The sequence below is a fragment of the Mandrillus leucophaeus genome, unplaced genomic scaffold (genome assembly GCF_000951045.1).
Source record: "Mandrillus leucophaeus isolate KB7577 unplaced genomic scaffold, Mleu.le_1.0 Scaffold1059, whole genome shotgun sequence".
In the NCBI taxonomy this organism is placed as follows: Eukaryota; Metazoa; Chordata; class Mammalia; order Primates; family Cercopithecidae; genus Mandrillus; species Mandrillus leucophaeus.
The window spans coordinates 782,807-806,851 of record NW_012098754.1 but is presented as its reverse complement, the minus strand read 5'-3'; the positions used below and the strand labels follow the sequence as shown (position 1 = coordinate 806,851).

General features: G+C 39.2%; 1 protein-coding gene across 1 annotated transcript in view; it reads right to left on the bottom strand.

Moving 5' to 3' along the window:
• LOC105541605 (rho GTPase-activating protein 42-like) overlaps positions 1-24,045 on the bottom strand; it is a gene marked incomplete at its 3' end in the record, with an annotated part of 109,652 nt that overhangs the window by 3,335 nt on the left and 82,272 nt on the right. The window contains exon 2 of the mRNA XM_011982708.1: positions 20,504-20,599. Coding sequence (XP_011838098.1) covers positions 20,504-20,599 — 96 coding nt within the window. The remainder of the gene's footprint in view (positions 1-20,503; positions 20,600-24,045) is intronic.

The following is a 24,045-nucleotide window of genomic DNA, read 5'->3' as shown; positions in this document are numbered from 1 at the left end:
ATGGCAATGTCTGAGAAGAAAAATTTTAACATGCAAGAGCAATTGCATGTCTGGTTCCCCACAACAAAAACTCGTCTTCCTCCAGGAGTTTTCTGGGTCTGGCCTCAAGTTTACAATTAATGTTCTTTTTTTTTTTTTTTTTTTTTTTTTTTTTTTTTTTTTTTGTTGATTTTTCAGGGAAAGGACTTCAAAAAACGAACTGGTCTCTAAATTTTGTAGTCTCAGTTCCAGAAAAGTACATATTTCTTGGTACAATGAAGACACTCATGTTTGTCATTTGTTCTGTTAAAAAAAAATGTTGAGGACATTAAACATTCATTTTCTGAATTAGTAACAGTGACCTAACTTTTTAAGCCCATATCTGAAATTTTCCTCTAAATCCTTTCGTTTATAATAATATCAAAGCATTGTTTTAATAGTTTTCTAGGCTTAACACAACGCAGATCTTTCTGTGCTTTCTTAAACAGGAATTTACAATACCACAAATAAGGTAGAAGAATGTAAGGTATTATCATGTAAATTGCATTTTAAGAGAACAGGCTGATGGGAATCTCCAGTCACTTCCCTGCCGGACCCACCCACAAAGTCTAACAGAAACCTCTGACACAAGCCAGGCAGATCCAAACTTCCTAGTGCGCCCCAGCAGCTCCCTAGACATGAAAGGCCAGGGTTAGAATTTCTGGTGCACAAGACCCAAAAATGCCCTAAGAGACCATGAAAACTGTGGAGTCTATTCTACACCACACATTGGGCAAAAAGCATATACAAAATAACTCCCCCCACCACCCATCACTGTGCTTTATACAGAATAGTTATTGAGTTTGTGTGAATGCTTGAGCCATTTATACTGACTTTCCTTAAGCAAAATCTGAAAGTTGCATGCACATTTCTAATACTCAAGAATCAGCAATAATTTGTAATATCTCATATTTTAATTATCAATATTATTTACATAACAATTACTTTATTATCTGATTTGGGGATCCAGACTAACATGTAATACAACAGCTGGTCCTAAAATTACAGATTTTAACCATAACAACATTTTTTATGACAAGAGCTTGATTTAGTCAGAGATACATTCCAAAACCAATACTTAATACAGAGTAGACTGAAAATAGATGATCATTAAATGAATTTGGGAGTTTAAAAATACATTTCCACAATCTATTTGCTCTACAAGGAGAAACATAGCAACTCTTATTCTAGGATTCATGAAATACTATAAAAAGATACGGAAGATACTTTGGGGAATTATGTTAGCTATCTAAATTCCTGCCACCTGCATGAAACTTTGCTGACTATATTCAATAATAATCTCTCTCCCTTCCTGTCCATCTGGAGCATGATATTACTAAAGAACAATCAAAATATAGTTTCATATATAAATTTTAACTTTCTAACAAATTATTGAGTTTAAGAATATTATCATAGGTTTCCTTTTTATCTCTACAACATAATATTGGAAAAACACTTTCAGAACAAAACAAAATCTATTACTTAAGTCTATTTATGACACGTGCTGAGAGTATAAATGTTCACAAACACAATAGTTGAATCATACCTAGACAGTGAGGAAGTATGACAGCTTCTATATTTGTCAATATCATAAATCCTGAAACATTCCTAAACTGTCTAAAATACCTATTTTGCAGATTAATCTTTTTAGCAGGCTTAAATTCACCCTACTATTTTTGCCTAGAAGATCTGTTTAATGTCTAAAAGTAGAATGAGAGAAAATTTTAAAAATTACCGTTGGCCTAAACCCGGGAGGCGGAGCTTGCAGTGAGCCGAGAGCCGGCCACTGCACTCCAGCCTGGGCGGCAGAGCGAGACTCCGTCTCAAAAAAAAAAAAAAATAAAAAAAAAAAAAATTACTCGTTCATTGTTGACATAACTCCACTATCTTAAACACTAGATAATATACCATCAACTGTTTCAACAATTGATCAGTTTGGGCTGTATATATTTTAAAACTACAATGAAAATTGGGAAAGTATGTCTCTCTTGCATCCAATTAACATTTATACCATAATCAGACAATGCTGTGTTAAAAATTTCTTCCAGAAGTCTTTCCTTAAACTTAAATAGCATAAAACACATACCCAAAAAACAGTACAGATTATAAATTCAGTGACATATACAGTTATGTCAACAGCACACTATATCACTTTATTGGACTGCACAAATCACTTATGACCTTCTGTAAGGAAGATGGCTGCACTTTAGTCAGGAATAGGCCAAGGTGGCCTTCCAGCCCAGCATGACTCAGCAGGTTTGGAGTGCAGGCGCAAAGCTCGATCACTCACATGAGCGCGTGCTTGGCTTGGAGCCACTACTGTCTGTAAAAGGTATAACTACCCTGCTAACGCTCACACCCAGGCCCGCGCCCATGGCTTGACTGAGCCCATGGCTTGCTTGCGCCCACAGTTCACTCATGCCCAGAGAGAGAGTAAAGCCATATCAAAACCGTCTACAATCCCTTGAGCATTTTTTCCAGCTACCTGCCACTCATCCACCCACTCTCCTCGGTCCTCAGCTTGGGTTGGAACCTGACACTTGGTATGACACCCTCAGATATGCTATAATGGAGAACTGGGTCAGCAGTAATAGTTTAGACATTGTTATATCTTCAGGAAAACACAAAAATCTATAAAAGTCTATAAAAGCCAGATTGAACCAATGTAATTACATTTTATAAGTCCAGATGATGCCCCAACAATAACCTTACTTTTCCATTTGGATGACAGATGTAGGCTCTGTAAAGCCCTTTCTTAGTAACCTTCTGAACTGACATTTCATACAGAGTAGGAAACAAGTAGTAAAACATTACCACTTAACTTGGATATGAGCCCCAGCAGATGACTTGGTCATATGCTTCTAGATCTGGCCACACCAAGAAAAATAAGAGTAGCATAAACATACATAGCCAAGTGATAGCCAGCATTATACTACAAAAGCATGCAATAATCAAAGGACCATCACATCAGTTGTTTATGCTTGTAACTTACACTGACAGAATCTTAATTTTTTGAACACTAAAAAAATCAAAGGTAGCACACTGACTGCTGTATCCAATGGTAAATTTTAAGAACACTTTAATACATAACCAAAATAAGAAGCACAATCAGCTTGTGGTATGCCTAAACAATAAATACCATGTCAGCAAAACAGGCTGAGTTTTATTAAAAGTGACACCAACTCTCCCACCAGATACTTGGTGTCTTTGGTGGCAATTAATACCCTAACTGATAGGCCACCCACTCCGTCTGCAATACTGGTTTTATTTGCAACCACAAATTCTAGTTATTATTTTCTAGGAGCCACAACATCAAATAAGATTTTTCCACTCCATTTCTGGCTTCAGGCTCCATGGATGCTCACTTGCAAAGTCAATAAATGGCTTCCTATTAAATAAATCAACAGAAAAAAAGTCACAGACCTACTGACGAATACTGGCATGTCACTGTAAATACAACCTAGTAGTTGGAGGCCTACACCCTTCTTCTGATACTTCACAGTCCCTTGTAATCTAAAGCCTCACATGAAAAATACATGGAAATTTAGTTATCATTGAGGTATCTAAGTCAGGTTCTCCACAATGTCCTCCTTGTGGTCAGATTTTGTTTTTTAATTGCCAAACACAAATCAAAAACAGAGTCATCTTGAGAACACACTCTGAAATCTTGCATTTACATTATTTAATTATATCTTATCATCAAGGCATCCCAATGAAGCCACGCAATCAGATGACTTAAGTTTAGTCAAATATGAGACATACCAAGTTGGAAGAGCTTACTAGACATTATTTGAGTAATTACAAAGTTGTTTAATATCATAGCATAGTTCCTAATTAAGTATTAGGTATTAAAACATGCACAGTCCACAAAAGAAAATGACAATAAAATTAAACTTTTATCAAGTTGAGAAGATACTCTGCATAGGGTTAGGGACATCTCTGCCTCAGCACTTATCTATCTTGTCTATATTACAAGCACCTGTGCTGAATTTGGTCCCTCCAGCAATCAAACACTAATCCAGACTCTTCACAAGGCACATGTAAAGAATTCCTACTTTGGAATCCATTGGCTTACCATTGAGGGATTTCTTTATGCTTTCTCTTGTTCCTGTTTATCCTTTAACCATACTACCCAGACTCTTGGTAGGGGTTATGACCCATAATCTAGTCTCCTTTTAAATTCTCACTCAGCCCCTGGTCCCAGTGCCTCCCTCCATGCCTGGGTTCTGACATTGCACAGGTACCCAGGCACCAATCTGTGCTATACTTTAATCTTGTCTATCAATGTGGATCCTAACATTGCCTGCCAAACCACATTTGGGCTGAGATTCAGAACTTGTGACCAAGTCCTTAATCTTTCCTTCTCTTCTGGTCTAAGTGAATACTCTCATTTCTCTTAGCCTCACCAGTATAACAACTTACATTAGTCTGTTTTCACACTGCTACAAAGAACTATGTGAGACTGAGTAATTTATAAACAAAAGAGTTTTAATTGATTCACACTCCTACATGGCTGGGGAGGACTCAGGAAACTTACAATCATGGCAGAATATAAATGGGAAGCAGGCACGTCTTACATGGTGGCAGGAGAGAGAGTGCACATAGGGGAAACTGCCACTTTTAAACCAACAGACTTCATGAGAACTTCCTCACTATCACAAGAACAACATGAGGAAAACTGCCCCCATGATCCAATCACCTTTCTTGACACAGAGGGATTATAATTCGAGATGAGATTTGGGTGAAGACACAGAACCAAACCGTATCACAGCTAGACTCAAAAGAAAGAAACCTTCTGTAAGCCAGGGACTTGCCCCATAAGAGAAAGTGGCTGCTACTACTGCTCCAGATTGTTAGGATTACCTATGAAAATTAATAATAATTATGATGACTCCAGGGTGAAAGTCACAGTAGATTATGGGAATAATTCTAAGCTATATATCTAATAGTTTTTCCTTAGGATACTCTCCCAGAACTAGCTTAAGACAACTTAGTAATACCTACTCCGCAACTGCCAAACCATAAGGTAATTTGAGAGTTCAGGTATATATACTCATATATATACCAGGTTTATATATATGGTAGGTGTGTATATTTCACAAAAGGTCAAATTTTGGCAAACAGATACATGCAAACACAAAAAAGACAACTTTCATTTTCACACAATTTCAAAACTTAATTTCTGCTGGCTTTTCCCTAGACTTCTTCCCACTATCTTATTACTTCAAATGAATTGTATTTGAATGCTTCAGAAAACTTTACTGAGATTTTTGTCAATGCAGTAAGTGTTGCTGTGCCTAACGAAGTCCTCAAGTCACAAATTTTGTTTTCTTTGCAAGCACACTTAGTATGCTCATGAAAATGAGGACCTGTGCAATTCTGATGTTGCCTTGTTTTGTTTTGTTTTAATGATGTTGATTCTGTTTCCCAGAGACAAAACCACCCCCAATTCAGAAACCATTTTCTGAATTTCCTCTACCAAGAGGCAGTGACATTACATATACTATCTCATTTAATGTCCACATCATAATATGAGGTGAAGTAGGTAATATCTTGATTTCACAGAGGGAAAAAAGGACAATCCATCAGCTTCAGAACTTGCCCTACAATCCCAGAGCTAGTAGGTGGAGAAGCAGGTATTTGATTTTGATTGTTTGATTCCAAAGTCTATTCTCTTCCAACAAACCACTATTGTCAAAGGGAAAAAATTAGAAAGTAGTGCCAGCCTGTATCCTACTACATTACAGGAGGAAAAGAACAGGCTTATCATCTTTAAAGGCAAACAGTTCCAGAGCTGTTTGTGCTCAAAAGTAATCGGGCGCCAAGTATCCTGATTGAAGGGGGATAATCAGTAATTTGCTGCTGACAAGCAACCACTTACACCTCGCACTGCCCCCATGTTTCCTGCCGTCAGGAACTGACCTCCCAGCACTCCTTCACATTCCGCAGGCTGAAGCACCCCATTCATGCTCTTCTGCACCCAAGCTCCTGCCACCACCCACCCCAGAGAAGCCTCAACATCCGCTTCCTTGCCCAGTGCTCTTTTCCACAACCTCTTAACCTCCAGTGACCTCTTCTCTGTAATTCACACACCCACAAGGACACTAAAAGTTCAAGCTATCTAACCCCTTTGCTTTTGCTTTTTGGCAATCCTTTTATTCAACTCTAGTTCACTCCTAATCTTATTTCCCACAGTGGTTATCTAAAAAGAATTACCGTCTTGCTCTCAAGAACCCAGCCCCAAGCTTCCCCTCACTCTTACCAGATGGCCCGGCCTCCTGACTCTGTGACAGAAATTCAAGACTCTCTGATCAGTACTGTCTTTATTCATTCTCTTCAACTTGTCTCCTCCTGTCTCAGAAAAGGGGCCCTCGTCCTCTCAAAAGCTAACAACTCCACAGTAAGCCTCTAATCTCATTTCTCTCTCTTCTCTCTCTCTCTCTTGCCCTCTCTGTTATTTTTATCATCACTCCTCCCTCCTCACAATGCTGTTTCTCCTTCCTTTTGGTCTGCAACCTAGCTCCAAGCAAGGGCCCTACAATCCTAATGAGGTTCAAGGAAGAGAAAAACATGGGGCTATGGAAAGGAGGAGGAGATTTACCTGATACGCTGCTAGCACTATGCAAAGCTCTTTAATGCTCACAACATCCCATGAGAAAGTCACATGTAAAATCCTCAAATCTATTGCCATTCGCCGCATTTTCCAGATAGGAAAACTGAAGTATACAGATTAAATAGCATGCATGGTCATAGAACTAATGACTTGCAGCACTAAATTTTGAATCCAAATTAGCTGATCGGAAATTTATACACTTTTCCACTACTGTAAGTATAGCCCCACAGCACCATCCCCTCACCCTAAATTTAACACATTAAATTACCTACAGGATATTTAATACTAAGGATTTTTTTTTTTTTTTAATCTCAAATTTATCACATGTCAAAACTAAATTCACAATTCTCTTCCACCCCTAGATGCCCTGGCACATAAGAATACATAAATGTGCTGGTAACATCACTCTCCTAGTAACATGAGCGAAGAATAATCTTCAGTCCTTCCTTCCATATACCCAATCACCAAATGCTGCTCATTTCTCTCCTCTACACTTCTTACATACCCATATAAGGATCTGACTTCATCTCTGCTGTCATATTACATTAGTTGCCCAGCTTCTATGGCTCTAACTCATTGTATGTAGGGACGCCAGAATAAAATTCCTAGAGGGCACCTCTGATCATGTCATTATCCAGCTCAAAATCCTTAAATAGATTTTTTAAAAGGGTCCAAACTCCATATTGCAAATAATTTGAGGCCTCCATGATGTGGCCAGAAGGTACGTGCCTAAGTACTTAGCCCAAGATGCTACTATGTCTAATCTCAAGCTTTGCACCTCGAAACTACTGCACATTCCTGTAACTTTCCCATTTCCGTGTATTTTTTTTTACCTATATTTTCTGTCTGCATCATGTCCAACCATTAGGACTCAGTTCAAATAACTTCCTCTATTTAGGCATCTTCTGATGTCCCCAGTTGCAAGTCTCTTCTCTGGCTCTGATGCTGTCACAGCATTTTGTCCTTACTGTACCTAAAGCACTGGGCACATTCTCCTTAGCATTATACTGATTAGATCATAAGTTATTTTTTGATCCCTCTTCTATTTTGTAAGTGTGACAAGAATACAAGATGATTTGATTCATGTTTGCATGAACCAGGAGGTTCTTTGCACTCAGAAGACACTCATGATTGGTAGAGAAGTTTAGGGAATCCAAAGTCCACATCAGTATGAACTAAGTCAGTCATACCTTGTATATCATTATAATTTGAAAAGCTGTTTTCTTTTTCATCCCTGGGAAATTTGCACAGCATCGGCACTGGCTCATGAAAATCATCTCTTATTCTAAAGATGTACACTTAAAACAAAACCTATTCTCAGCCTGTGAGGGACAAGGTGGCAAGAAATGACTAGGTTTCCCTACAAACAAGTGGCACTTACAGCTTTGGTGGCTGCGCTGGCATAACACTGGGAATCAGGGATCTGGGCATTCAAAAGGCACACTGCAGGAATAGACTAAAACGGTACAACCCTCCAACTGTGCCTTCTTCGGCACAGATCACAAGTCTACTGTTGATTTTTTTGTTTTGTTTTGTTTTGAGACAGAGTCTCACTCTCTTGACCAGGCTGGAGTGCAGTGGCATGATCTCAGGTCACTGCAGCCTCCACCTCCTGGGCTAAGGTGATCCTCCCACCTCAGCCTCTCAAGTAGCTGGGACTACAGGTGTACATCAACATGCCGGAATAATTTTTGTATTTTTAGTAGAGATGGGGTTTCCCCATATTCCCCAGGCTTGTCTCGAACTCCTGGGCTCAAGAAATCCACCTGCCTCGGCCTCCCAAAGGGCTGGGATTACAGGTGTGAGCCACTACGACCAGCCAAGACTAGTGTTTAAAGCAGTGATTTCCCACAGGCTGCATGAGACACCAAGGATCTCCATAAAATTAAGGGATCCTAGGACCACCACCCAGGGGAGTTTGCCTTAGTTCAGGCCTGGGGTGGAGCCCAGAAATCAAATTTCTAAGGCTCCCCACAGCTGATTCTGATGCTAGGCAGTCTGGCAACTCCTGACTTTGGGAAATAAAATGCATGCTTTGTGTGAGGAATTAAAGATTTAAACTATATTTAAGTAGGAAAGTGTATATTTCAATAAGACTTGTAAGTATCATCTTTCCTTCCTTACTTGAAGTTTATGTGTATTTCAATGGCAGAAATAGTACTCTCAGCACTGAGATGTTACCTCTGAGTCCCAAAAATCAAGCATGACACCAAAGCTCTTCTCTCCACTGTCCCCTGAATGACAACTCACCAACTATCCTGAATTCTATCCCTGACAAAGAAATTACTCCAAATTCACCCCCTTTTTTTAAGCCTCCTATTCCTAGAAAACTATCCAAGGCAAACGTTTCCTTTACTTCTTAGGCCTGTGATTCAACTCTATTCTTGTTTTCAAATTTCTCCCTCTCTACGCTGCTTCCTTTTCATCCCCAAATGTCTTCCTCCTTGCTCATATGTTTGTCCTTACTTTTTTGTCAATGAGTTCCATTAATTTCTGAGTGTCTATATCCTGCCTCCTAACTCACTTCTAACAGATAAAATCTCAAGGGCTATTGCCTTTCTGGTCCAAACATTTTATGTCAAAATTGAAACTATATTTTTATTATTTCATTCACATTTTAAAAAATGTTCTCTTGATGCATAAGGATTTTGTGATGCACGTAATCTCTGACTCACTGTGAACTAGCAAAGACTTCCATGTTATAATTCATCACATATATGGATGCTAGAAGAAACCTCCTAAAGCGCAACTGCAATCAAAAGCCTTGAGTGTTTTTTGAGAACCTGCAAATTAAACTCTAGACTACATAGCAAAGTCTTCAATAATATTCTCTGGTTCTCAATCCTCACACTCCAGCTAAGAGGATATCACATCCTGGTTTTCTTCAATATCACATATGTCAAGGTAATGAAAACTCAAGTGTACAATCAGAGTAAGTATGCCCAAGCAGGAAAAGAAGTCCAATGATCCAGAGCAGGAGGACAAATAGAGAATTTGGAAAAGTATCCAATGCCCTAAATGCATTTAAAAAAAAAAAAAAATCTACTGCTGGTGCAGCCAGTGTGCCTCAGAGATCACTTACTCCTTTTGCACCAAATGGTTTCAAATCCAGAATTAGGTCAGTATCTGTGGGATCATATAAATTTGATTAATGGAGAATAAACCAAGCTTCACTTCACATGCAGTTTGTTGTAACACCAACATCTTTAAATTATAGATATCTGTATATTAAAAGTATTACAGAAAAATATCTGAATGATCGTGACTCCTTGTATCTCCGTAGCACTTGTAGTTTAATATATCGTGAACTTACGTGTTTTATCATCTAACTTCTCTGACAAGAATACAAAACCCTGGCCGGGCGCGGTGGCTCAAGCCTGTAATCCCAGCACTTTGGGAGGCCGAGACGGGGGGATCACGAGGTCAGGAGATCGAGACCATCCTGGCTAACACGGTGAAACCCCATCTCTACTAAAAAGTACAAAAAAAAAAAAACTAGCCGGGTGAGGTGGCGGGCGCCTGTAGTCCCAGCTACTCAGGAAGCTGAGGCAGGAGAATGGCGTAAACCTGGGAGGCGGAGCTTGCAGTGAGCTGAGATCCAGCTCCTGCACTCCAGCCTGGGCGACAGAGCGAGACTCTGTCTCAAAAAAAAGAATACAAACCCCCTTGGGGTGAGGATTTATTTCTGTTTTGCACAATGATGTATCTTCAGCACCCAACATGGCACCTGACAAATTCTCGGTGCTTGGTAAATACTTACTGAGTGAATGAACAAGTAACCTCAAAGTCAAAGTTGACAACCTAAGAGCCAGTTATCAAGGTTCTGGTACCCATGTGACTTCAGAAAATCATTTCACCCCTGGGTCTAAAGGAAAACATCAGCATTATCTCACATGCTCACCAAAGTCTCTTTCTACTCCAGTATACTAAATTTGTGATTTGCGAAACTAAGCCAGCATTTCTAAGTCAGAAGTAGCATTTTCTGATAATTTAGAAAAAAAAAAAAAAAAAAAAAAAACAGCTCATGTTGTTCCTCCCCACCCTCACATGCACATAAAGAAAGTAAGAGAAAGATCCTAGAACTACAGAAATGCAACTCCCAGAGAGAAAGAAGTAAACTACTCCACACCAAGAAAACACCTATGGTACAATACCATCCTCAAAGGCTATTTTAAAGCTGATGAAGAATTTATATTACAGTATATTCAACATAAGGTAGAGAAACTCCACAAAGAAAACTAGGAAAATGCCAAAAAAACAGGGCCAGTGGGTTGAACTTTGAGAAATGCTCTATTACTAGTGATCTCTTTCCAATTAATGAAAGTGGAAGCTGTGCACATAACACCCACAAGGGCCATCACTTATTTTTCTAGAGTCTGATGTTAACCAATAGGCACCCAACAATGCCTAGTCTATCTTGACTATGTTCTCTTAGCATAATAAGCTTTGTTTTTACACCATTCAAAACAATTGTGACTTCACTGTCATTGGTTGTTTAATGTTGGTGTCCTCCAAAAAAAATTTAAACTACCTGTGCCACTCATTGTGGCTTAGATCTGGTTGATACTTGAGTATTTACTGAATAAATGAGTTGTACAACCAGGAAATGCAGGCACAGACAAGTTTAACAGGGAGGCAAGAGAAAGCTACAAAGCCGGTTTCTGACTCTAATCCCTATCGGCCTTTGGCTTTAACAATGTCGCTCTTACAGAAAAGCAAAAAACCTATCGTATTATTCGTCTTCAATAACACTCCACCATGCTTCATAGAGTGGATCCTAGGTGGGTCAGGTGGACCAGCTTCATCACTGTTCTGCCCATATCCACAAATGCGCCAGCAATATTGCTTTTGGGGTTACCAATACGTTTTAGAATATATTAATTCAAAACTATAAAACTTGCAAATAATTAGGATCAAGTATATATTTCTGCATCCCAAATTAGCATGCGTCATAGCATTTATTCCACTATCTAATTATTTTGTTGAGATTATTTTTTACTAACCATAGATAAAAGTTCTCCTTGACTCTCTATCCACCTCCCTGAAATAAGACTTTTTTAAAGTCATGTTATTTTAAAAGAGAGGTATTATTACCACTTTATCCTTTAGTTTGTATACTCTATGAGGGCAAAATTTGGACCACCTTTTTCACAAGCACAGTTCTTGTCACATAACAGGTAGTCAATAAATATTGAACAAATGTAAAAAGAGAATAAATTTTTAGCTCTAGTTTAAAATTTATTTTAATATTTATAAATATTTTTTAAACTTGTTTTTTTTTTAACTTTTGAGATGGAGTCTCACTCTGTCCCCCAGGCTAGAGTGCAGTGGTACAATCTCGGCTCACTGCAACCTCTGACTCCCAAGTTCAAGTAATTTTCCTGCCTCAAACTCCCAAGTAGCTAAGACTACAGGCACACACCACCATGCCTGGCTAAATTCTCTATTTTTAGTAGAGACAAGGTTTCACCATGTTGGTCAGGCAGGTCTCGAACTCCTGACTTCAGGTAATACACCTGCTTCAGCCTCCCAAAGTGCTGGGATTACAGGTGTGAGCCACCACGCCCAGCCAAAAACTTGTTCTAAATGATTCTAAAGTACATGTAAAAATTACATATGTATGTGCATGTGTGTAAATATATGACCTATTACCCTCTGAAAATTTAGATTAGCATACTGAAAAGACCATAGTAGATATATTCAAGTAAGTACATATATATATATAGTTATATATATATATGGGTTTTTTTGTTTGTTTGTTTGTTTGAGATGCAGTTTCACTCTTGTTGCCCAGGCTACAGCGCGACGGTGCAATCTCGGCTCACCGCAACCTCTGCCTCCCAGGTTCAAGCAATTCTCCTGCCTCAGCCTCCCGAGTAGCTGGGATTACAGGCATGTGCCACAAGCCCAGCTAATTTTATATTTTTAGTAGAGACAGCTTTGTATTTTTAGTTTCTCCATGTTGGTCAGGCTGGTCTTGAACTCCTGACCTCAGGTGATCCACCCACCTCTGCTTCCCAAAGTGCTAGGATTACAGGCGTGAGCCACCACACCCAGCCAATGCATATATTACTTTTCATGTAAGGCTCTAAAATTCTATTTACCCTAAAGTGATTCATTTCTGTAAAAGTTTAATAGGTTTTGCAGGGGGCATTATTCACTCAACAAATATTTATTAAATCTTTGCTACAAATAAAGCCCTAAAGTACTAGGAAGGAAGAGGAATACGAGTAAAACTGTCAGACCTCAAAGAGCAGATAATTTGCTACAGGTGATAAGCAAGTGAGCCTTCTGTACAAAAGACTGGGCTATTTTTTGTTGGGCAGAACAAAGTCACAAAAAAAGAAATGAGGTTTTAGGGGATTAATATCTATCAGTAAGTTAAAAGTTAAATGTCTTTCCAGGCTTGTGACATGACAAGATTTCAGGTTATTTTTTACTCAAAGCCTAAAACATGAAACACCTAAGCTTTCGAATTTCAAATTAAGTCAAATAAAGTGCTTCAAAATACACACCTAATATGATAAAAGTATCTCTCTTGAGCAGCATGTTTTCTTTAAGAGAGGAACACCACCTGAAATGTGCAACTTTCCCAGCTGCTTCAATCATTAATTGTGGGTGGTTTCTGTGTGGGTACAAAAATAAGGGTGGTTTTAAAAAAAAAAAGGAAAACAATAATACAATTGTCCAACTGAGAGCTATTAAAAAGTAAAATATGCTTCCTCTGCAGAGTTAAAAAGAAAATGTTATTTGTGTAAACAATTTAGGCATTTAGAAATGTTCCATTTTAATACACAACTTCCTGATTTATATAACCACATTTAAGTGGTTGTAATGAGGATCTGTAAAAACTGATGGATATTGTTTTTGATTCAGGAAATGAGAAGGTAGTTTACTTCCTCGAATTTAAGAAAGTATCACAGGTCTCTTTTAGAAGAGTTCAGTTGTGGTTGATAATGGCATTGCCTTTGGTTTAGAAATTTTTCGTAAAAACGCCCAAGAAGAATCTCTTGGCTACAAACAACTTCATCTTTTCTTTTTTTTTTTTTTTTTCCCTTAAGAGACAGGGTCTCAACATGTTACCCGGGCTGCAGTACAGTGGTGTGATCATAGCTTCATGTAACTTCAACTTCTGGGCTCAAGGGATCCTCCAGCCTCAGCCTCCTAAGTAGCTAGGTCTTTAGGTGCATGCCACCATGCCTGGCTAAATTTTTACTTTTTATAGAACTGGGACCTCATCCAGGCGGGTCTGGAACTCCTGGTCTCAAGCATTCCTCCCACCATGACCTCTGCAAGCACTAGGATTATAGGTGTGAGCTATCACACCCGCCCAGTTCTACCTTTTGTATCACAATATCACTAGACAAAGGATTATAGGTGTGAGCTATCACACCCGCCCAGTTCTACCTTTTGTATCACAATATCACTAGACAAATATTAAGAGTAAACTGTAAAAATGCGTATTTGTAGCTCACGATCAAATTCTGAAGAAAATTTTCACTGAGGCATTTTCAGTAATTTAATCATTGAATTAGTTTAAGTCAAAAAACAAAATAGGCCCTTTTGTAACAAAAATTTTTAATGATCTTTTGAATGTATTTTCTGCATTTATTATAGCAGTTATGATTTTTAACCTGAAACAAAGGCTATTATCTCTCAAAGGGTTTCTACACTATAGAGGAATCCTTTCAAAATACATAAAGCAAATTGTTTCCCATACTTCCCACCCTAGACTATATTCTTATTTCTCATTTGGGAAACAGAATCAAATACTACCTTTCCATTTGACCTAACAGATGCATCTTCAAAGTAAGTGAAAATTTTATGCCTTTTCTACACAGTCACTCTTCTGACAAAGAAACTGAAGGAGATTTTCCAGCCACTCCCTTGAAAAAATTCTTCTTGACACCCTCAAATCAGGTATCCAAGATCACTCTCAGGTTTCTATCTACAAATCAAGGTGAGTCACCTCACCACAGTAACCCACTGATGCACACCCAGCCTCAGAGAGGTAACAAACAATAAATATTTGCTCCTCAGCAAAGCACTGCCAGCACAGGAAGACACAGTAAAGCTCCTGTGACTTGAATTGTCACTATTTTAACCTTCTATATACCTTCACCTTTCAACACATTCTCCTAAAGACAGAACAAGAAAATGTCAGGTGCACCTCAGCCAATGCTGTACATAAAACTTGGTTCAGGTTTGAGCTCTCATCCATCAATCAGTACACATACAATTTGTACAAATATTTTCATACAAAAGTTTCTTTTTAAAAATGCAACATGCTCTTCGTGCTATTTTTTTTTTTTTTTTTTTTTTTTTTGAGACAGAGTTTTGCTTTGTTGACCACGTTGGAGTGCAATGGTGAATTCTTAGCTCACTGCAACTTCCACCTCCCGGGTTCAAGCGGTTCTCCTGCCTCAGCTTCCCGAGTAGCTGGGACTACAGGCATGTGCCATCATGCCCAGCTCATCTTTGTATTTTTAGAAGAGATGGGTTTTCGCCATGTTGACCAGGCTGGTCTTGAACTCCTTACCTCAGGTGATCCGCCTGTCTAGGCCTCCGAAAGTGCTAGCACTGGGATTACAGGCGTGAGCCACCATGCCTGGCTGATGCTAACTATTAAGCACTATCCTTGTTGCTATGTCTGCATATCTACATTCAAAACGGAGTAAACAAGGAACCAGCAATATACTAGTTATGTCAGAAATAGCTGGGGGACTGTTAAAAAATACAGTTTGATTCAAACTACTTAATTTACTGACTCATTTCTCCCCTCAGAATTTGGAGCTATTACCTTAGTTGACAAATGGTAGTGTATTGCCTGTCACTACCACAGGAATTTTCTGTTTAGGTGTGTCTACAGGAATGAAGTCTCCACCAAAAATATTTACTAGCAAAGTGACTCTCCTTCTTGGTAAATGTTTAATCTCTTGAGTCCAAAGCTTATACTGTTCAAGACTTTCCTCAGAGTCTAGGTCATCATACAACATCACTAACCAAGCTGTTTATGCACAATTGCAACTGGACTTTTCAATGGTTTCCAAGATTACATAGAATGAATAAACTTTGCCTCATATTAATGACTAACATTTTTATTGGCACTAGTTCAGTTTGACTAACAATATCTAACTTTTTTTTTTTTTGAAACGGAGTTTTGTTCTTGTTGCCCAGGCTGGAGTGCAATGGCGCGATCTCAGCTCACCGCAACCACCCCCTCCCGGATTCAAGCTATTCTCCCGCTTCAGCCTCCCAAGTAGCTGGGTGATTACAGGCATTTGCCACCATGCCCAGCTAATTTTGTATTTTTCGTAGAGATGGGGTTTCATCATATTGGTCAGGCTGGTCTCGAACTCCCAACCTCAGGTGATCCACCTGCCTCGGCCTCCCAAAGTGCTAGGATTACAAGAGTGAGCCACCGAACCCGGCCACAATATCTAAATTTTTAAAAAACCTAGAGGTCTTCTCATTTTTAATCTTTGATTTAAAATGATTTCAAACTATAAGTACTAAATACAAAAACCAAATAGAGTAACTTGCATACTCCAGCTTTGGTGTGGTGCTAAAAAAAAAAAAAATTCTCAAGTGATGTGCTAAGACTTAGTCTTTTATTATCCTATATACTAATGTGCTAAATCAATGTAGCTAAACAACCCATCTCATAGGCAGGTTCATAGTAGTATCTTTGGACATCCAGCCGTTTAACCCACCATAAACAGTGTTTTCAAAAGAATATGATTTTAGTTTCTGCACAAATAACCTTTTATTTCCTATCAGTACAGTTTTAAGGCTGGACAAATAACTCATGTTGGAACATTATCAGTTCCCATGCAAGAGTGTGCTCCAGGACTGATGCAATGAGTATTGTTTTTGTATTTACACACATATTACTTTGTGTAATTATAGTTACATAATGGTACCTTTTGTATTTGATCTACCCCTATAAATGTATGATATGAGAGGTGGCTTGAATCTATCTTATACCAGTTTATAGTCACTTTCCTCCCCTCCATCACCGATTTCTGAGCCCCACGTGTCTAGCACTGTACTCCTAACTCAATGTCTTCCTTAGTTCAAAAAACCAAAGCCAAATACAAAGTGGGCAGTTAGTGCAGCTGTGGGAAGTTAAGCGGATGGGCTCAATAGGCCACTTCCCACTCACCGAGCACTGCAGTGAGCAGATGAAAGGGAAAAGGCCAAAGCTCACCTGCAGCTCATTTATCCTTAGAGAAGGGAGGGCAATGGCCTCTTGATGCTCTTCAATGAAAAGGGAGGTACTAAAAAAAAAAAAAAGTACAGGACATTACCCTGCTTGGGACTTCAGTCCTGACCTACTCTCTGAGCCACAGGAATTCCCCACTGGGTCTTGAACAACGAATTTCATTTTGCCTCCTTCCAAGCCAGCAGTGTGTCACTGGCACAAAACAAAATAAAAAAACCCAGCAAGCACAGGCCAAAAGGGTAGGGGCAGAGGGAACTGGTGAAGGGCTGGGGCAGATGTACAGGCCAGACATGGGTCTACACATCAAACACACTCCCAGAACAACTTTCATAATTAGGCAATTACACTGATATAGTAACACCACCTTCTCTTCCTTACTTTGCCCCAAACCTTTTTTTCATCCTCTTCCACTGTGAGTACAAGGAAAGCAGACACCTTTATTCATCTTCCTATTGCCTTCCTACCCATTCCCACCGCACCTTACACACAGAAAGCCTGCCAATGTCTTACTTTTCAAGTCGTTTTGCGCTGACATGACCCACATACAGAAGATGGGCTTCTTTGTAAGTCACAGGATTTTGTGGCTATGTCATCGGTAGGTCTCAAGCCTACTCCAGCTGAGAGTGTGGTGGGGCTATTGCTCGCTGCTCAGAGTCACAGCTGTCCCTGCCTCATTCCCCTTTCATTAAATCAGAGCAACAACGAAGTCGTTGGAACTCAGGCTTCAACAAGGCAAAGACCGCGGAAACGCTGTAGCTTCCCACGTAGAACTGAAGCCAGTGAAGGAGGATAAGCGTGATCCTTGGTCTCCACCCACTCCAGACACACACGTTAGTCCCAGGGATACATTTTCCAGTTCCTTGTCCTTGGTAGAACAGCTTGGGATAATCTCATAATCTTCCATGTCAGCAATGATTCTTCAGAGCCTCTTACTACTACTACTTTACTATCTACACAATTTATTTTTAACCATTTAGAGTGTATATAGGAGATCAGGTAAAGGGTAAAAAGTGTTGAATAGGATATTGAAACATATTTATATTTTTATATGTTTAATATATGTTCCAGAAATATTTTATACTTATAAGTCATTTTGCTCTAAGTTTTCCTAATAGCATTGCTATTTAAATCAGATTCCCAGTGCAAAGGTGTTAAATAAATCTCCTGATTTAAAATTAGCAAGCAACATTATATCTACTTGTGTAGATTCTTCATCTCCTGATCTCCAACCTGAGATTTAACTTCTCAAAGCCCATATAGCATTAGAATGTAATGTAATATTCATTGCTTGTAAGCCTTCACCTGCTGATCAATTCACACCTCTCGAATCTAATCTGCAACAGCTGCACAACAATGTTCAATTAGCCAAAGTGGAAAGAGTCAAACAAGCCACTGTTGAGCTATCAAGTTCACTACAACTTGGGGAAATTATCTAACATCTGCCTAGAAGGTTGCATAGCACAGTGATTAAAAACCCTACATCTGCAGTTACTACACGCATGTGTGACTTCAAGAGGACTTTTAAGTAAGAAGCTTAATGGAAACGGAAACATACAGAAAGATGTTTACTGTACTCTTAACAATAATAGGTAAAGGGTCAACCAGAAGTAACCTGAACATACTATAGGGATTATTTCATAAATTCATGTATATGAACCTGATGAAATAAATTCATGAAGTCATTAAAATTATATCATCTGTGGAAACCTAGGAGTATTTGCTATAATCCTCTTTCCAAAGAAAAAAATACCAAATTATATATATCATTGTATTAGAAAAATATGTATATAAGTGAAAAAAAGCAAAGTTTATAAGGAAAATTATGTCATTTATTCAACAATTTATCTGAAGGTCTACTGTGAGGATCTGGGTCAAGTGCTAAGGCCAAAAGGGTTAAAAAAGAAAAAAATCTGGCTTCTGCCTCCATGGAATTTATAGCTTAATATAACTAAGTGAAGGCTGGGCACAGTGGTTCACACCTGTAATCCCAGCACTTTGGGAGGCCAAGGCAGGTGGATCACCTGAGGTCAGGAGATCGAGACCAGCCTGGCCAACATGGGGAAACCTCATCTCTAATAAAAATACAAAAATTAGCTAGGCCTGGTGGCATACGCCTATAATCCCAGTTACTCAGGAGGCTGAGGCACGAGAATCACTCGAACACAGGAGGCGGAGGTTGCGGTGAGCCGAGATCATGCCACTGCACTCCAGCCTAGGTGACAGAGCAAGACTCTGTCTCAAAATAAATAAACAACTAAGTGAAAATAACTGTTATGTAAATATGTGGGTGTAGCTTTTCTAAATAATAATGCTAATATATTTGTATTTTAGTGATATAATCTATGCTTTTACCTGGCTAAGTGTATACTACAAAGCCTATGTTGAGGACCAGACATTTATAACACAAATGTCAAGAAATGACAAGCAAAATGACCACTATTGTTCCAAATGTTGGCAGTGCATGATCCCTAATGCTGCCCTTCCCCAGCTCTCCTGTGAGGAGGAAGATGTCATGCATGTGGGAGGGCTCTCCCTTACTCCTGGACGCACTTTAACTATACCTCAGGCAAGTGACAGGCATGGCTGGGACCATCTTTCATCACAAAACTGAGGGCTGAAGGAGACCAGTCCCTCCACCCTTCCCTCAAATTAATTAACACTCCTAAAAAAGCAAGCAAAGAGAGTGACCACTTGGCATGTATCTGCTCAGAAAGACTGCCAATATGATCACAATGATGTATGTATCGTGTAAATTTCATACGCAGAGAGCTTGTCTAAGGACTCTGTACCCTGCCCAGCGATTTCTCCAAAAGGAGCTCTTGTGAATACAGGCAAGCTAAAGCCACACATTGAAGCCGAAACTCATTCAGCTTAACTTCTCCTGAGAGCCTTTTTTTGTGGGGGTAACATTGCCCTTTTGTTTCACAGCGAGGTCTGTGCTAGGATTTGCTACTTAGATAGTCAAAGCTAATGAAATATACTGTCTAGAAATACAGACATAACTGGTAGAACTACAGAAGAAAAAGAAAGGGCAGAGGAAGAAGAGGTATGTGATTGTGGAGAGGTATGAAGGGGATTATAAATCCCAGCTTCTCAGAGCGTGGTCCATGAACTAGGAGCATGAACATCACCTTCAAATCTATTAGAAATGAGAATCTTACATGCAAGCCAAGACCTGCAATTAATAAGATTTCCAGCTGGGCACGGTGGCTCACACCTGTAATCCCAGCACTTCGGGAGGCTGAGGTGGGTGGATCATGAGGTCAGGAGTTCAAGACCACCCTGACCAACGTAGTGAAACCCCGTCTCTACTAAAAATACAAAAACAAAATTAGCTGGGCGTGGTGGTGGTCACCTGTAATCCCAGCTACTTGGGAGGCTGAGGCAGGAAAATTGCTTGAATGTGGGAGGCAGAGGTTGCAGTGAGCTGAGATCGCACCACTGCCCTCCAGCCTGGGTGACAGAGCAAGACTGTCTCCCAAAAAAAAAATAAAAAATAAAAAATTCTTCCATAGAAACCCGAAATCACCCTTATAGTATCGTCAAAGTCAGAAAATATTTTAGATGTTTATTATTTAGGTGTGTGTCTATTTGATTTCAGTAAAATAAATATTAGAAGTAGAACTTTCTAAAACAGTAGTACTTACCAATACTAATTTCATCATCTGTTTCAGCATCACCAATACATTCAAACTGGAAATCTTGTAATGACTGGGAAAATTTCTGCACTGCCATAGACAGATCTGCAATTAAAAGTTAAGCAAAAAATCCGTAAGGTGAGGTTCCATTGAACCCTGATGAGTTTCCAAATATAACATTATATAACTTTGATTTTGTATTATATTAACCAGAATCCTTTGAAATGCCAGTTTGACTAATTTAACCAAAATTTAAAGACACTATAAATACTGAAAATGAATCTGGTCAGTTCTATACAGTAGAGATTTACTGCTTTAAGAGAGTTTTGGTGGCAGATGTGTATTATCTGAAAGCCAGTTTACCAAAGCCTTTATCAAGGAACTACCACTCACTGACCATAAATGGAGCATTTTTATTTTATTTTATTTCAAGTTCTAGATACATGGCCAGGATGTGCAGGTTTGTTACATAGGTAAACGTGTGTTATAGTGGTTTGCTGCACCTATCACCTAGGTATTAATACCCATCACCTAGGTATTAAGCCCAGCATGCATTAGCTATTTATCCTGATGTCTCCATCCCCCTACACCTCCCCCTGGCCAAACAGGCCCCAGTGTATGTTGTTCCCCCGCTGTGGCCATGTGTTCTCATTGTTCAGCTAATGGAGCATTTTTTCCTCAAAAAAAAAAAAAAAAAAAAAAGAAAGAAAGAATGGAAAAAAAAAAGGAATGCTTCTGAGCTTGCTGGTGAAGGGCAAAAAGCCAACAGTTGATTAGAAAGAGTCACTAATAATATTCTGCACAAACTGTGGAAAAGTAGAAAATGTGTTTTTATCAATAAACTAACGATTTTGGTCAAGAAGGTAAAAGATGACCTGAAAGGCTGTTTACAAATAACTTCGAGACTCAAGTTAAACACACCTTCCAATCCTGACTTCAGTCTGAACAAGGCCCAGAGTCTGACTAAACCTAGAAAAAGAATTCTTTATTTATGGGTAGAAAAAGAAAAGCCCAGAATAATAAGAAGTAAATCCCCGGGAGTCAACAGCCCAGGATGCAACCTAACCAAGTGATTAAGAATGCAGACTCTGGAGCCAGGCTGCCTGGGTGGAAATCCAAGCCCCACCACTTACTTGCTATGTGACCTTGGACAAATTATTTAACTCCTCTGGGCCTCTGTTTCCTCACACAGTCAAGCACTGCATAACAACATACACCACAGTAGTTCCACTAGACTATATTGTAGCTGCCCTACATAGGTGCATCTCTTTTTAAATCTTTTATACCATATTTTTACTGTACCTCTTCTATGTGTGGATATGTTTAGATATACATACTTACCATTATGTTACAACTGCCTACAGTATTCAGTACAGTAACATGCTGTAAAGGTTTGTAGCCTAGGTGGGATAGCCTACTTCACCGTATGGAAAGGTAAGTAGTAGGCTATACCATCTGGGCTTGTGTAAGTATACTCCATGATGTTTGTACAATGACAAAACAGCCTAAGGATGTTTTTCTCAAAATGTGCTCTTGTTGTTAAGCAATACATAATTATATATAAAACGGGAAGACGGCATAACCATCTTATAGAATTGTTTTGAGGATTATATGAGTTAATATTTGCAAAGCGTTTAGAACCATGTCTGGCACTTAATAAACCCTACTTAAGTCTAATGAATAAAAATAAATCCACTTCACAGTGCAGCATCAGGAAAATCTTAAAGATCCCATCTCTCAGAGCTACTCTGATCATTTATGTCAACCCAGTCACAGATGTCTACACCAATAAGAAAATAGACTTTTCTGGAATTCACTCTATACTTCACCTAACAGTGTCTCTTGCGTGAGATCAAGTCTAATACTTGAGTCCTTACATTTAATCAAGCAATAGGAACTGATAAATTCTCCCTCCTTGACCAAATTTGAGTCAGGCTCCTTCAAGCCCTCTTCTTGACTAGGCGTCCACCTTGTCCCTGACCCTTGCTGGGCCTGCAGAGTCTAGTTTTAGCAAGGATTCTACTAAGTCAGTCTAGAAAGAATCCCCTACCCTCAGTATTTGTTCAAATTCCTCATCCCCCACCTTTCTTCAGCAAGAATCCTACTCCCATCAATGTCTCTTCTTAGTCATTTTCCATCCACCCAATGCCCCACATCCTGCTTCTTGGCCATAAATTCCCACTTGTTCTTGTTGTATTTAGAGTTGACCCAGATCTCTCTCGTCTACTGACATAGTCTTTACACCTGTTGTGATAGTCCTGAATAAAGTCTTCCTTATCATTTTTACAAATGTCAAAATAATTTTTATTTAACAGAATAATTGTGGTCCTATGCCTAGACATAACCCCAGAACTTACTGTGGCAGCCCCTAAAGTCATGAAACCCCAAGTCCAAGTACCTATCAATGTGGGCACTCAAGAGTGAAAAGGTCTCCAAACACAAAGGTCACATTTTGTACCATTGTCAGCCAAGGAGCTACCAACACACTCACCAAGGACAATTCCGTAGACCACCGACTTCAAATTTCAGACAGGCTTTTCTTTTTAAACACACATTAGACAGTTTCATTTTTAATTCTGGGTACTCTCCCTGAGACTTAGGAAAACCATTCCATTTAACAACCCTTTTTTTTTTATGTGTAGTATACAAATATGTAGTATACAAATATAAAAGTACACAAATATACAAATAAATATGTAGTATACAAATAAAGGCCTTATGTTCTGCTGGATTTGAAGCCCCAAATGTAATTCCTACATCAGAGTTGAGACTGGGGATACATGGGCAGATCAAGATGCTTGGGAACCCTGCAATGGATATGCTTCCTTCTCTCCCCTCGCCACCACCAAGAGTTCCTCTGAACTTCCCTCAAACGCAGATGAGCCTGTTTGGAAGCTCTGTCCTAGGAACCTCATGACACAGTCTCCATTTCTTCCCAGACTGTTCTTGACTTCCCATGGCCTTGCACCTTGACCGAAAAAGGTAATCTGTTTTGTCCCTTCACAGAGATCGCTGTGAATGCACGACAGTAACTCCCATCTCCAAACAAGAATACAGTGGCCCACTCATAGGCTATTCTGCCAAGTTACTGAGTATGAGCACTGAAGACAGATTAACTGGGTTAGAATCCTGCTTCTACCAATAATTAAGTGTCATGACTGTGGGTAAGTTTCATAGCCTCTCTGTACCTCAGTATCCCATCTGTTAAGTAGAGCCACTCCTCAGGGTTATGGTGAGGAGAAAATGAGTTAATATAGATAAAGAACTTAGAACAGCATCAAACACATAGAAAGCATTCAGAACATGTTGACTATGTCCATGTTCAATATCTAAGAAAGGAAAAATAAAAATTTCAGTTATGAAGACGGCAACTCTTGGACCTTAGATAACCTTGGAAAGTGCTCAAGACAATCTGCTGATAGCAGTTTCAGATTTTCTCGCTACAATGCAAAGCCATCAAGCCATGACAGTACTATTGTTCAGCATTTCTGTGTAAGAGATGGGCGTCTATTTCAACTCCTGATGGAATCAAGAATGCATGAACGATCCTT